This window comes from Alligator mississippiensis, chromosome 2 (genome assembly GCF_030867095.1).
Source record: "Alligator mississippiensis isolate rAllMis1 chromosome 2, rAllMis1, whole genome shotgun sequence".
Lineage (NCBI taxonomy): Eukaryota > Metazoa > Chordata > Crocodylia > Alligatoridae > Alligator > Alligator mississippiensis.
This window is the reverse complement of record NC_081825.1, coordinates 5,651,664-5,665,575: the sequence shown is the minus strand read 5'-3', so window position 1 is coordinate 5,665,575 and position 13,912 is coordinate 5,651,664. Positions and strand designations below refer to the sequence as shown.

At 43.6% G+C, this 13,912-nt stretch overlaps 1 protein-coding gene across 5 annotated transcripts in view; it reads right to left on the bottom strand.

The window, feature by feature from the left end:
- Nucleotides 1-13,912, bottom strand: part of ALMS1 (ALMS1 centrosome and basal body associated protein) — a 114,281-nt gene that overhangs the window by 81,218 nt on the left and 19,151 nt on the right. For 4 of the 5 annotated variants that reach the window (XR_009459663.1, XR_002092815.2, XM_019495663.2 and 1 more), the window contains exons 2-3: nt 12,218-12,352; nt 2,490-2,682 (exon numbers count right to left, since the gene is read on the bottom strand). Coding sequence is in view for 2 of the 5 variants with exons in the window: in XM_019495663.2 (XP_019351208.2) it covers nt 2,490-2,682; nt 12,218-12,352 (328 nt within the window). In the remaining 3 variants the exon portion in view is untranslated. The remainder of the gene's footprint in view (nt 1-2,489; nt 2,683-12,217; nt 12,353-13,912) is intronic. The other variant, XR_009459664.1, reaches the window with a different exon arrangement.

Sequence of the window (13,912 nt, the reverse complement as noted above, 5' to 3'; positions counted from 1 at the left end):
TCTGGTCATAATTATTTTTTCTTAAAAAGACTGACGCACAGAACGTATTGAAGACTTCAGCCTTCTCAGCATCATCTGCTCTTTGTTCTCCTTCCCTGATTAGTAACCTCTTCAAATTTCCTCTTCTTACCTCCACTATATTTATACAATTGGTTTTTCTGCTGCCTTTTATGTCCCTTGTTAATTGAAACTCATTTGGCCCATCAGCCTTTCTGATTTTACCCCTACGTGCATGCACTATTCATTTACAAGCTTGCTAGGTTGTATGCCCTCGTTTCTATTTTTTGTCGGATTCCCTTTTGATTTTCAGGTCATTGAAGAGCTCCTGATGCAGCTCTCTTAGTCTCTTAATATGCTTCCTATCTTCCTATGCATCAAGATAATTCATCCTTGTACATTTAAAGTGCAGGCTCCTTTAATAACAGCCAAGTCGCCTGCATTTCTTTATCCTTGAGATCATCTTCCCAAGAGACCCTACCTACCAGTTCCTTCAGTTTGCTGAAGTCTGCTTTTCTGAAGTTCATTATCCTTATTTTCCTGCCCCCACGCACTCTATTTTCCCTGAATAGTGAACTCTATCATTTAATGATCACTTTTCACCCAAAATTACCCTCTACCTTAGAGTCTCAAATCAATTCCTCGCTGTTAGACGGAACCAGCTATAAGGCAGCCGCTCCCCTTGCAGCGTCCACGTAATTCCTCGGTGTAAACAGCCCTGTGTGTTGGCAAGAGGAAGCTGGGTTTGTACTAACAGAGGATTGTTGTTTTTTTTTAATTAAGCAATTTTCAGATGTTTGGTTTATTGCATTTGTGCATAAAAAGGTCATCCAATTACAGAAAGTTCACCCACTACCTATGTATACACTACCATGTATACATGCACACACAATCAATTTTTCCATTTGATGTGCTCCTTTACATCCTTCTTAACCATCAGTGACTTCTGGTCACAAACCTCTTCAGGGGAAAAGTTTCAAGTCATTTCAGTAATTGATCTGAATGCATTCCTTTGTCACAGCAGCCTTCCTGATGGCAAGCCTGCATTGATGATGTTACTAGCAATAGTATACACCTGGATTATCAAGGCAAGCAAGGAAGACTGCTGGCTTCTTACTACAGAGGAGGATCAAACGCTGTCGAGTTCTGCAATTATGGCAGGAAAAATATGTGCCAGACTCGGTTCAAACCGCCTGAAACGCTAACTGGCCATTATCAATTTGGACTCCGCGAGCAATGTTCATTGAATCTGTTCAACATCTCAGCAGCATCAATTGTACATGAAAGACCACTGGTGACTAAACGCAAGCTAGCCCGTCATCAGAGACTGCCACGAGAACTCAGAATCACTGATCAAAAACATGGGTGGTATATTGTTTTCAGGGTCTTTTCCCTTAAGAACTGTGACTGGATTTAGTGCTGGACATGCAAGAGGCTAATAAAATGTTGGCTTGAGAAAAAGCCTACGATGGGAAGTTTTTCCACACAAGTCTAAATTCACCTAAACTCTAAGAGGCACCCCTGCTGGCTATCCCAACCCTGAACCCCACCTTAGCAGAGTTTATACTAAATTGTGTGATGGTTTTATCCAGTTCCCAAACACTTTTTTTCCCCTGTGGCAAACAAAAACTTAAATTCTGAAGTCTGCAGGGGTGAAAAAACTAAATGCAATCTAGAAAATATGAAAGCACTGCAGTGAGGACTAGTTGTAGCGTCCTTTAGAGCCACAGTCATGTATCAGGGTCCATAAACACTGAATAACAATTCCTCAAGGGGAATCTGGCATAACTGCAAGACATTCAGACAAAAGGGTTTGTTCAAATCTTGCAGCAATAAGGTATTTCTGGTTACAATTATTCAGAAATCATTATTCAAATACCTGAAAATTTAAAATAGGCACATCAAAAGACACTGACCCAGCTGAAGAGCAATAACGGCCTGTATGTTAACACAACGCCTTTCATCCAAGATTTTAAGAGCATGTTACTAATTGGACAAAATGATAACTCATGTACCCTACATCCATATTTTCCCACCCTCCACAACTACAGAGAAAGAGACAACTTTATCTCATTCAGGAAACACTTTTTTTAAACCCGCAATTCTATACGTCTATCAGATTATGTTTTATGCTTTTAAAAATTAGTATTTAATCTTCAAACCAGTCATGTCAACATTATTCCCCCTTTACAAGTCAGGACAGTAAGGAAGAGCCGTTTAGTAACTTGTCCTAAAAATCACAGAACAAGGCAGTCGCACTAACAGGATTAGAAGAACTCTGACTATTTACAAGGAGGGAAGTTTTAGTAAGGGCTCAAAAGAGAATTGGACAAATGGTCCAGGTCCATCTGTCTATCTTGCATGTTACTGCAAAGATGATAACAAAGATCCATGTTGAAACACTTTGAACTTGGATGCGATAAATCAACTTCATGTTAAGTATCGTGACTGGTCAGCAACCGTTTAATTTTTTTTATGATTGCTCAATATACCTGGCAGTGGGTTGTGCGTCACATCTTCATGCTGCGTCCCAGCCTCTTCTGTCAGCGTCAACGAGCCCTCCTCTAAGGTCGGGAACTCGGTCAGGTTGTTTTCACCTGTGGTCAAGTCCACTCTCGTGCCCAATGCTGCCGTGAGATGGCTGGCATCCGCTTCTGCTGGGAGCTGATACCACGGTTCCATTCCCTAAAACAACGGAGACAACAAAAAAGAAGATAATCTCCATTTTTCTTTTAACTAGTCTACTTGATTTTTCACAAGCAGAAGTCAGACGACTTAACCCCAAACAACGCCCAAAACCCCAAACAACGCCCCCCCCAAAAAACGCATTTACTTGAATATATAACAACACCAAATATAAAATGACTCCCCCATGGGTGACTGGTGCCTCCCAAGTCGGGGGGGGGACCACGCTGCCAGTGGCGGGGGAGGGTCCCAGCAGCCCATTGCCAACCGGGGAGGGGGAATACTCAGAGGCCGATCCCTGAGCCAGCGGTGAAACCAGACGTGCACTTCCAGGTTTTGCGGCTGGCGCTTCCAGGGGGTGCACGGCCAATCTCAGGGGGTGCACATGTACCCCCTACACATAGCCAATGGACTCCCCAATAATTAGATTCCATATGTGAAAAAATGTATATATGTTATAATTTTCCAGGTATAGAAACTAATTATTGGAGGTTTGCCTCAATTTCTTCTCCTGGGAAAATAAATCTGGGGGATCAAGTAGCCCCCTTGCCCTCTGCCTCCCACCCCCAACTTCTCCCTGCAGCCCACTCTCCCCTCCTTACTGTCAGACCCTGCCCTCCTTGAACATATGGAAGTGAGGGACAAATTTGAAAACAATGACCCTCAAATATACCTGTACATAATTTGCCTATATGCAAGTTACTACAGGTATCCATTGACTTCTTTCATCCAGAACTGATGCATTTTGCTTTTGAAACAGCTACAAGTTTTAGCACGGGTACTCCACAAAGACACACTTAAGTAGGACTTCTGTATCTACTTATCTGTAGTAAAAACTATGCATGACATTACAGTCCAAAGACAAAAGGCTTGTGATCTTCCACATAATTCATCGGGTTGGGCCCTAACAGAGGCAACAGCATTTCAAGCCACAGTGAGCTCCAGAGCTGGTGAAGCTAGGCATGTTCAGGTTGTGGAAAAAGTGCTTAAGAGGGGATACAATAGAAGACTTCAAATACTTGAAGAGCTCCCATAAACAAGAGGGAAAGCACCTGTTCTCTCTTGCTGCAGAAAGAAGGACATGGGCCAATGACTTGAAGTTGCAGCAAAGTCGGTTTAGATTGGATTTCCGGAAAAACACTTTCACTGTTAGAGGAGGGAGGCAGTGGAATAGATGTGTAAGGAAGGTGTGGGCTCTCCATCACTAGAGGTGTTCAAGAAGAGGTTGGACAGCCAATGGTCAGGGATGATCTAGGTGTAACTATGCCTATGTTCTTCCATGGGTATTTCCCATGCTTCTGGGCTTTGCTGGTTGCCCCTGTCCCCCTTCTCCCCGCTTTTCTGTTATGTGTCAGGATGTTTTTAAGGCTTCCTCAGAGGCATTGGGTACCGTCTACAACCAAGGCCGGGGACTCTACTGGGCTGCGCCAGTGCTCCTGTTGGGACCAAAGCCAGAAGTTCCTTGCTAGAGGGTTTTGCCCCTCTGCACAGGGTCAGACTGACTGCCAAATTTGGCGTCAAGATGGAATTTTACCCCATGACCAAATTGGTATGGATTATGAGTGTTTTTGCCTTTCTCTATAGCAGGGGGCATGGCCCTTTACCCAGGACCTCTTGAGCATTTAATGACATTTTATAGAAGCAGAACAATGATCATGGTTCCCCTGCTTTACCTGTGGCAGGGTTGAAAACAGTCTTGTGTAGAATTTAGATTATGGTTTGTATGGGGTGGTTTGGATAGGGATGATCCTGTCTCAGGCGGGGGTTGGACTAGAAGTGACCTCTGGAAGTTCCTTTGAGCCCTACTTCTCTAGGACTCAGCACTGCTCAATATGTGTGTGTACTCCAGATACTCCTACCCGCCCCCCACAAAGGATCCATGTGCCAATTAGCCCCTCCACTCACAACTGAAACCAGGTGTTCTTGTCATCAGTCCAAAATGTATACACAGTTGAAACGCAGGGCAACCTGGTCGTGCTCCACCTCATGGAGCTAATCATATGTGCCAGGCTGAGAGTGGAGGTGACAGAAGGATGCTGGGTGAAATGTTTGGGGGCCTATTTGATAATGTTTGCTAGACACTTATGTCTGGTGATGAAACAGGAATGACTGGGAAAGAAAAGATCAGCTCAGTTGTGGAAGCGAAGAGGAAATCAAAATGTATTCAATGTAGTGGCTCACCATGACTCAACAAGAGGCAGCGCTGAGGAGGACCGCACACAATGGGCACTAGCCTATATCTTTTTCAGATTGGCTGCACTAACCTATCCAAGTATGGAAGTGGACAGTGATAGCTCAGAAGACAACGAGACAACCAGACCTGGAGCCAGTAACGATGACAGAAGCAGTGACAGCAGAAGCAACAGTGACAGCAACAACGACAGCGAATAAACAGAGTATAAACCCCAAAATTGGGGTTAGGACTAAAAGACACCATCATTGAGCTAGGGAAAGGACTGTGGACAGGTGCGCAGGAGCACAAGTGCACTTACTGTAACAGGTTCAGGGGGCTTTGAATGTGGGTTAAGGTGTGTGAAGAAAAGTTCTTCCTAGATAATGAATGGATAGAGAGAGACAGACAGAGAGAGAGCTAGAAATATATATATATTTTTAAAAGTGTGGGGGTATCTGAATTCCAAGACCTCCAGGCTTAGGCCTGCACGTAGGATGCCTGCCAGTGGATTTGGGAGTATATGAAGCCCCAGGGTGAGAGCCTGGGATGGAGGATGCTTGCCGGCTGTAGCGCCATATATGGTGTTTAGAATGATTAATTTCTGCCTGCTCAATCAATATGGTTTTTTGAACAACTGAGTTCTGCTCAATCAATATGATTTGGAAATGATATGACTGATTTGACCTGAAACACAAAAAACTGGGCCCAATATGGGCCTCGTGTTTAATAATCATGCTTAGAGCTGGCTGCATTTAATCAACTTCATAGCTGGTTTCCATTACTGCTCACATGCTGCTTTTGGCAGCAGTTTAATAATAAACAATGTATTTAATGAGGTTTCCTTGTATGTAAGTATTAGACAACGGTCTTTTTCACCCGTGTTGATTGCGGGGGGGATGGGGGGAACCTCATCTTGTATCTGAGTAAATATAGTAGTAATCATCAAAATCCACACTTTCCGGTACTCTCAATAACGTTATAAAAGGATATGCCCCTTCACCACTCACCATTGGTCAAATCCCTTGTGGGATGATTGTTTAAAAGAAATGATGACTTTTTGGGATATCAGATTCTTTGGAGGGCCTCCAAACCCCAGAACCAAGGATTATTTTACCATTCAAGTGGGGTAAAAGATGGCATCAGAAGTCTGATGAAAAGTCAGAAACTTCATGCAATTTAAAAAAAAACAACACTACAGTATATAATAAACCTAATGGAAGATCTCATTCACAATACTAGAACAGAGGGTACCATAAACTGCAGGAGCAGAAAGCCTTCAAGACCTTACTGCTAGGTCCACTGGTTAAAAGAATGCATAGACAGGGGTCAGCAATGTTTTTGGATAGAGTGCCAAAAAACCCACAAACTCAGCTTGTCAGAAGTTGGGATGCCAGGGGCGGATGACAGGGGAGCTGCAAGAGGCCCAATCCTTGTTGTGGCAGTGCAGCCCTGGCCTCTTCCCTGCTGTCCACCCCAAGGTGCACGTACCAAGCAAAATGCGTTCACGTGCCACACTCTGGCACCCGTGCCAGGGGTTGCCTACCCTTGGCATAAGAGGTAAATGCAGAGAGCCGAGGGGAAATATAAAAAGGGTGTAAAGGAAGTCTGGAGAGACAAGGAAGAGGAACAAGTTTAAAACTCTATACCTGGATATGCAGAAGGTAGTCTCCAAGGTCCCACCCTGACCTAACTCATTTAGAAGATGTTGGATTTCGTAGGCAACAGCCTAATTTGCTATGAATGGACTTGCAGAACGCAGGGGTAATAAACAGAAAGGAGTCAAGTAATTTAAATACCAAGGATAGGAAATGGGAGGAAAGGAGGCAGAGCTGAGAGTGAAGAAAGTGGGTTGAAGAGATCAAAAGGGAGAAACAGCAGTTAACCCGCTGAAGGACACTGGGGTTATAAAAGCTAGTCCTGGTACTGGGATAAGAATCTATACTTAACACAGCCTGGTCTGTGGATGATTTTCTGTTGCACAATTTTGTGTTCATCTTAGTTTGCAGAAGTTCTGTTGCTCCAGAACAGCGACTCGAAGGTCAGTGATGAATGTCCAGGGACGTTCAAGTGTTCTCCCACGGGCTTTTGTGCCCTTCTGGAACTGAAGCCATTCTTGCACATGTGGATGTGAAAGCCTCAGGCTCTATGCCTCGCCTGCGTCTCTGCATCTCAGTGACATGCACCTCCTACAGACAGAGGTACCAAAATACCTCCTACAGACAAGAAGAGTCTGGTACTCTTGCTCTGGAAGGTCTCATGGGATCTGCCTGAACAATGGGTCTATCTCTAGCAAAGCTAGCACGCCAAGCTAATATTCAGCACTTTGTTTAACCACACAGAATATTGTATAAATCACATTCTTCCCAAAATGGATTGAAAGCATGGTTTCAAAGGAATCCAGTTAATGCCGCAAAATGTTTCCTAGGCAAAAAATTCTACCATTTTAAAAATATCAAAAGTCGAAAAAAACTGCAAAATGAATAGGGAAAGTATCCTGGCATTTTCCCACCACCATGTAATCCTTCATCGTTTATTATCAGTCCACCAATCACGCCTCGCTCACCCAAGCTGGGCACAGCCTCCAAACAAAAGTTTGAAAAGAAACACAAGAGTCAAAGCAACAAACCGCTATGAGATGATATAAACTTTTAGGTCTTTTTCAAGGGATCGGTTTCCAATATAATCTAATCATTTGTTATCGGAGCCTTGCATATAGCTTTGTATATTTTATGACAAGACATCGTGTAACTGCAGTGTAAATCGGCTGGAGCAGAATGGATAAAAATATTTTATGGAGGTGACAAACTGCCTGCATTTCTCACCGAGATGGGCAGCGTGACTTGATGGGGTGAGAGCAAGTGAAGGAGCGAATGGTCCGAGTGAAGTGGCTGAACACCCTCACCTTCACTTCCAGACTTTAAAAACTTCCTGAGTTTCTCTGAAAATTGAAAAGAGCTATTCTATGAGAATTACCATATTTTCTGAGCGTCAACTAACTAGTTTCCAATGACAAACACTGTCATAGGACCATCGACGTGAAAGAGCCCTTCTGGTCGCTGACCCCAGTCTCATGCCATCACACTTCCAAACTTAACTGTTCACTTAACTGCCTTCCAATGAACACGACAGAGCCTGGTCCTTTCTTTACTACGTGACACTACAGGGCATCTGGGGACAGCAGACTCACAAATCAACTCTGACTTGCGAGAGAGCAGAGGCTGCAAATCAGCAAATCCCAAGCAGCAAACTGGGCCCTTCCCATCATGCATCTAAGCTTAATTTAAGGAATCCCATTTAAATAACCTAAACAAAGGCCTGAAATTGCAGCAAGGGAGGTTTTGGTTAGATATTATGAAAAACTCGCTCACTAGGAGGGTGGTGAAGCACTGGAACAGGCTGCCCAGAGAGGTGGTGCGGTCTCCATCCTTGGAAGACCCGGGTAGACAAACCCTTGGCTGGGATGATGTAGTTGGGGCTGGTCCTGCTTGGAGGTCCCTTCAACCCCCGTTTTCTATGATACTAAGTGTAAAAAACCACCACAAAGGAAATCTAATAGACTTCCTAGGTGAGGAATTACCCAGGGATCCTACAATTGCAAAAGACCTGCCTCCGAGACAAACCAAAGTGAACCCCTCAACAACGAGCAAGAGGAACTTCAATGACGTCGAATGCCTTAGTATGGCAGGGTAAATGGGCCAACTGGCACTGTTTAGTATGGTGCCAACAAGCTGGCGAGTGAACACAGCCCTTCATACCTGGGGATTTGGCAGGTCCAGTGCTTTTCAACTCGCCTTCAAAATTCATCTCATTCCGAATTCCTCTGGTTAATTATAGAAAATTTTTAAATCCTTTTGTTTCACCTTTAAATATAATACAGCACCTTCTATTTTAAGTATGTGACAGTTCTAGCAGTGTATTAAAAGAATTTCCAGGGGGATTATTGGGGAAGTAATTACACAGATGTATTTTAATTATGGAAAGGGCACAGAACAGCTTTCAGTGCAGAGAATTAAGAGTATTAAAGCCATTTACGATGTACCAAGCAGCACTACTACCATTAACACAAATTCATATAATTTATAACTGCAGAAATATTAATATAAATGAAGAAATAATGCCTCACTATATTGCATTTAATCTAAAACTTGCACACAATCAGTAGAAAAAAAATAGTCTCCAGATTCAGGGTTATTTCTACCTTTTGAGATGCAAATGATGTGTCCAGAGGCTGTTTTCTTGAGCTAGAATTTGCGTGCAAGAAGTACAGCCCCCAACCCTAATTCTCCCAGGCATTAAGAAGCGTTCTTTTATAACTGATTCAACAATTTCCTCAAAGAACTGTAAACTTAGGATGTAATATTTATGGCAGTAAATATTTGGCTCTGAACCCTGCAAGTAAGGCTTCAATGAGCATAGAGTGAGCTGAAGGCAGTAATTCAAAATTGCAATGTAACAAACTTTACTGGACCAAGCAATAAAGGTAATAGAGCTTAGGTTAGAACAAGAACTGTTCATAAGCAAATCTGATTATTGGTGCTAGTCTGACAAGTCCGTTGCCGCAGATCATATCAATGCATAAAGAATTCAAAGGGAGGGTCCTGAGTTTCCAGATGAAAAAAAAAAAAACCCCAAAAAGAAGTGTAAAGATAAAGACATGCCACTGTGGGTCCTCCTTGTGCTGCCAGGCCATATCACAGCCCATCTCTGAGAACAAAAGACACAACATCATTCAGTGAGTCTCCCCTGACAGCTCCTCTTTGATCGCTGTCAGTCAGCTGGCTCTTAATCCATTTAACATGCGATAACTCGATATCACAGAGCACCAGCTTGTGAGATCAGAACGTCCTGCAGAACAAAGTCAGTGCCTTACAAGCATCAGTGACATCTGTGCACTTACCTTTATCAAGAACACTTGTCATCTCATCAAAGAATTAGGTCTTCTTGACTAAACCTGATGTATTCACCAATAATGCCAAGTTGGCTGGCATTACTTATATTTCCAGCCATTCATTTTATCCCTAGCCTTTCATTTTTATTAATTGAATCCCATCTCAGCTTTGCCACTACTTTGCCCAGGGTTTGTGTCAGGCTACAAATTATGCCAGTCATCACGCGGGCGCTTTTACTAAATGTGACATAACCCTCAAGAATCCTAGATTTATAAAACCAGGATATCAGGAAACCCTAAGGTCACTCAGCCAACTCTTTTAGAACTCTTGAGCATAAGTTATCTGAACTGATTGCTTAAAAAAAAAACAAAAAACTTTAAGCCTGGATCCCGCTTCCAGATGACAGCAATCCAGCTTTCCCCTCTGTCCTATGGGACATCTTTGTGGCTAGTTTGCCATTTTATGGCATAATAAATTGTTTGACTGTCTGGCATGTTTACTGTTAATTATATAATAAATGTAACATCGGGGGGGGGGGAGCTGTACTTTTGTGCTAGGTAGCTCACACCGCTTTGAAAATGAAGTCTGCTATCTCACATTTAGGGTGGAAACAGGCCATCACCTGACGCCTCATTGGTGCCACCATAAAAATTTTTTGCTGAGCAAATAGATGTCCTTACCCTTTGTTGCACCACATGAAAGAAAAATCATTGGTGTAACAAAAGGTGGTAATAGACTCTGCCACTTTATGGCAGCAAACAGTATTACCTCTGTGGTGTTTTCCCTGCTCAGCCAGACCTGCAGGTCTGCTTGGGCAAGGAAAACCCTGCTCTCCCCCACCCAGCCTAACCCCGTCAGACCCAGCAGTGGGATTTCCATCTGCATGTCTGCCAGGATGGAGGGGAGCAATCCCTTACAGAAAGGAATCCCGGCAAACATGGAGAAAGGGACCCCTGTTCAAGACCCCCCTCTCCAGACATTTAGATGCATACAGGGAAAGCTGCAGGGGATTCACCTGCTCCCCAACATGGGGGAGCACATCTGCAAGCGTGGGTTTTCCCTGGCTTGCAGGTGCATCCCAACTGCAGACATTTACCGACATCCCTGGAGCATGATCAGCTGTGCCATGGTACGTCGAAGCACAGCTGATCACTCTTCATTGAAGATGTGTGCTGCTAGCCTTAGTGCACCTGCAGAATGACGAGGCAGGGAGCCAGCGGGCACGTCTACACGTTCATTAATGCACCATAGTTACTGCGCATTAAGTTTTGGATAACCAAGTACTTAATCAATGCGCTGTAACCTGCACTACTGCGCAGTCACACCAGTGCATGGGTTTTTAGTGATGCTTACAGCGCAGTAGCCTAATACTACTGCACAGTAGCCTATTAGCGTGGGTTTTGCCCAGCACGCTACTGAGCAGTATTAGGCTACTGCGCAGTTAGCATCATGTGTAAACGTGCCCAGCGTGTTATAGCTAATATGTGGTAAATTCACAACCTAGCTACTGTGCTGTAACGTCCCACATGTAGACAAGCCTGTTGTTCCAAGTTGATATGCCCATACCTCCCCCTTGAAAGCCATTTCTTCCCAGGGTGCATGCATACTGGGCTAGAGCTGCTTGGCCACCTAGAGATCTGTGATGTCACCATCCTACCCAGCTCTCCAGCTTTTCACAGAATTGGCAGGGGAAGACAAAGCAGATGTCTCTGGGTGAGGATCAGATCAGTGGTATGAATTACAAATAATGTCACTTAACAGTTTCAATTTGTCAATGGAGGCCCTGAATATTATGCAAGTGGTTAGGATACAAATGCTTCTGTAATTCGTATATTATATTACGAAGCATAATCAATAGGAAGTGTACCACTTTCAGCTATCTTGTATGCCAAGTTTTCTTTCAAAGTCTCAATGCCCACTTTGCTAAAAGATAGTTGGCTATTTCAGTGTTGTACATTTTAAAATCTTCATGGAAGATTCAAGAGTTGTTATTCCGGACTCAAAGGAACCGACAGAAAAAGTATTTCATCTCTTTGTACCAGGAAGCAGAAACGGAATAAGGAGAATTGGAGAGTCCAGTCCAGAATACTGTTATGATTTTGCTAATATTTTATATGAAATAAACACCCTGTGCTGTTCAAAAAAATAGCCTCCGATCTCTCAGTCGCAGTGCCCAGTAATCCCCTGACTTCTGAAACTCCAAAGCCAATTTTGGGTCTCTACTTTGCAAATGCATACGGTACGTAATTTTATAGAATAAAATTAGCTACAATAGGGCCAGTCTCAGTGTGCAAAAATAAGCAAATGCCCGAGTTCTTGTAGACTGAACTTTAGCGCTTGGGGTTGGGTCCCCAACAAATATCAATTGCATTACATATTTCCAGCTTAAATGCACAGGATTTCAGACAAGGAAACACTCTCTCTCAAGACTACCTGGAGAAACAAAAACCTACTGAAAATGTAGTAGAAATACCTGATTGATAGCAGATCGCTGCCGGATCACTTCTCCCAAGGAGATCCCACTGGCAATTGAAATCTGAGTCCCGCTGCTGCTCTGACTTAACAGTTCTTCCTTCCAACTCGAGTGTGGTGGGGTGGTAGCAATAGACTAAAATTGTGTTAAAGAGGGAAGTAAAAATTGATTTTCAGGATATATCACTGCGCAGACTGGCTTAAGTTGTAATGTATCGTGAAATACCAGTAAAAGTCATCAGTCACAGACCCAAATTAAGGACACAAGAGTCAAATTCTGTAACTGGAGGCACCAAGGGGGGGGGGGAATTCACTTGTGGTTTTACATAGGAACACAAAAGGAAATGTCATGTTTGGTGCATTTGATCATGTAATGGCAATTATTCCCCCCGTGCATATACTCTCCTAAGGCACATCACAAGGGGTGATGTGGAATCAGCTTTCTTAGCAGCGTGAAGCAATGGCCTCTGCCAGAGGCAGAACAGACTCCCGCAATCAGCTGCCTGGTCAGGCCTAGCAAATGCTGGGTGAATGTTAATGGCTTTTCCCTGGATTGATACCAACGCTGTAAAGTCAAATTAAAAAACGTAAAGAAGATCTATGTAAACACCATAAAGTGATTACAGATACATTTAAATATATCATTTCAGGACCGTCTGACAAATATTTATAGTGTTACTTGAAAAGGAATTGGACTGGTGCCTGCAAGAACAGCTGTCAAACGCTTCTGCCATGTGGCGCCAGAAACAGCTATTCTGTGTTTGGAGTGACCTTTCTTTCCTCCAATACCCCAAGCAGAAAGGAGGAATCTGTGCATTTTGCTGTGCTCTCAGGGAAGGCTGCAGCCTGCCTCAGACAGGTGAGGCAGCCAGTCCCGACCGCACAAGCATGCGAGTGTAAAATTAGACCTGCCAGGATTCAGACGAAACAAAATTCCTTCCCAAGATGAAAGAAGCACTAGGCCAGAAGAGAAGTATGAAACCCAGGGTATACGTGGTGCCCAGATATATGGAATACAGGGTCCTGGAGAGTATCAAGTGGATGAGCTATGTGCCTGCTGGCCAGGATGGTCTAGGTACCAAGTGGTTTGGGTACCAAGATGCCTGCATGTGCTAGCATAAGGGGGGCAGCAGCTTGGGATCCAGTTGCAAGCTCTTTCAGTGGGTGGGGATTTGAAGGACGACATCTCTCGGGGGACCCAGGTTCTCTGTGGAAATCAGCTAAAGTGTTAGGGGAGCTTGAAGCTAACAGAGAAACCTTTCAGCTCTACCAGCCGTAATCACCGATTCCTTTCAGTGCAGATGCTTCCCTGCTCCACTTTATCAATGGTAGGCAATCTTTTATTAGACCAACTTTAGTACAGCTTTTATTAGACGAACTAAAGTACAGCTCCCCACCCCCCACCAGATGTTATATTTAGCATATAATTAACAGTACCATGCCAGACAGTCAACCAATTTATTATGCCATAAAATGTCAAACTAGCCACAAAGACGCTGCATTGAACAGGGGGGAAAGCTGTTATCTGAAAGCAGGAGCCAGGTTGGAAGCTTTTTTAAGCAACCAGACCACAGATAACTTACGCTCAAGAGTTCTAAAAGAGTTGGCAGAGTGAGCTTTGGGTTTCCTGATATCCAGGTTTAATAACTTGAGTTGGTCAAATAAAAGATATCACATCTACCCAAAGAACCTTGTC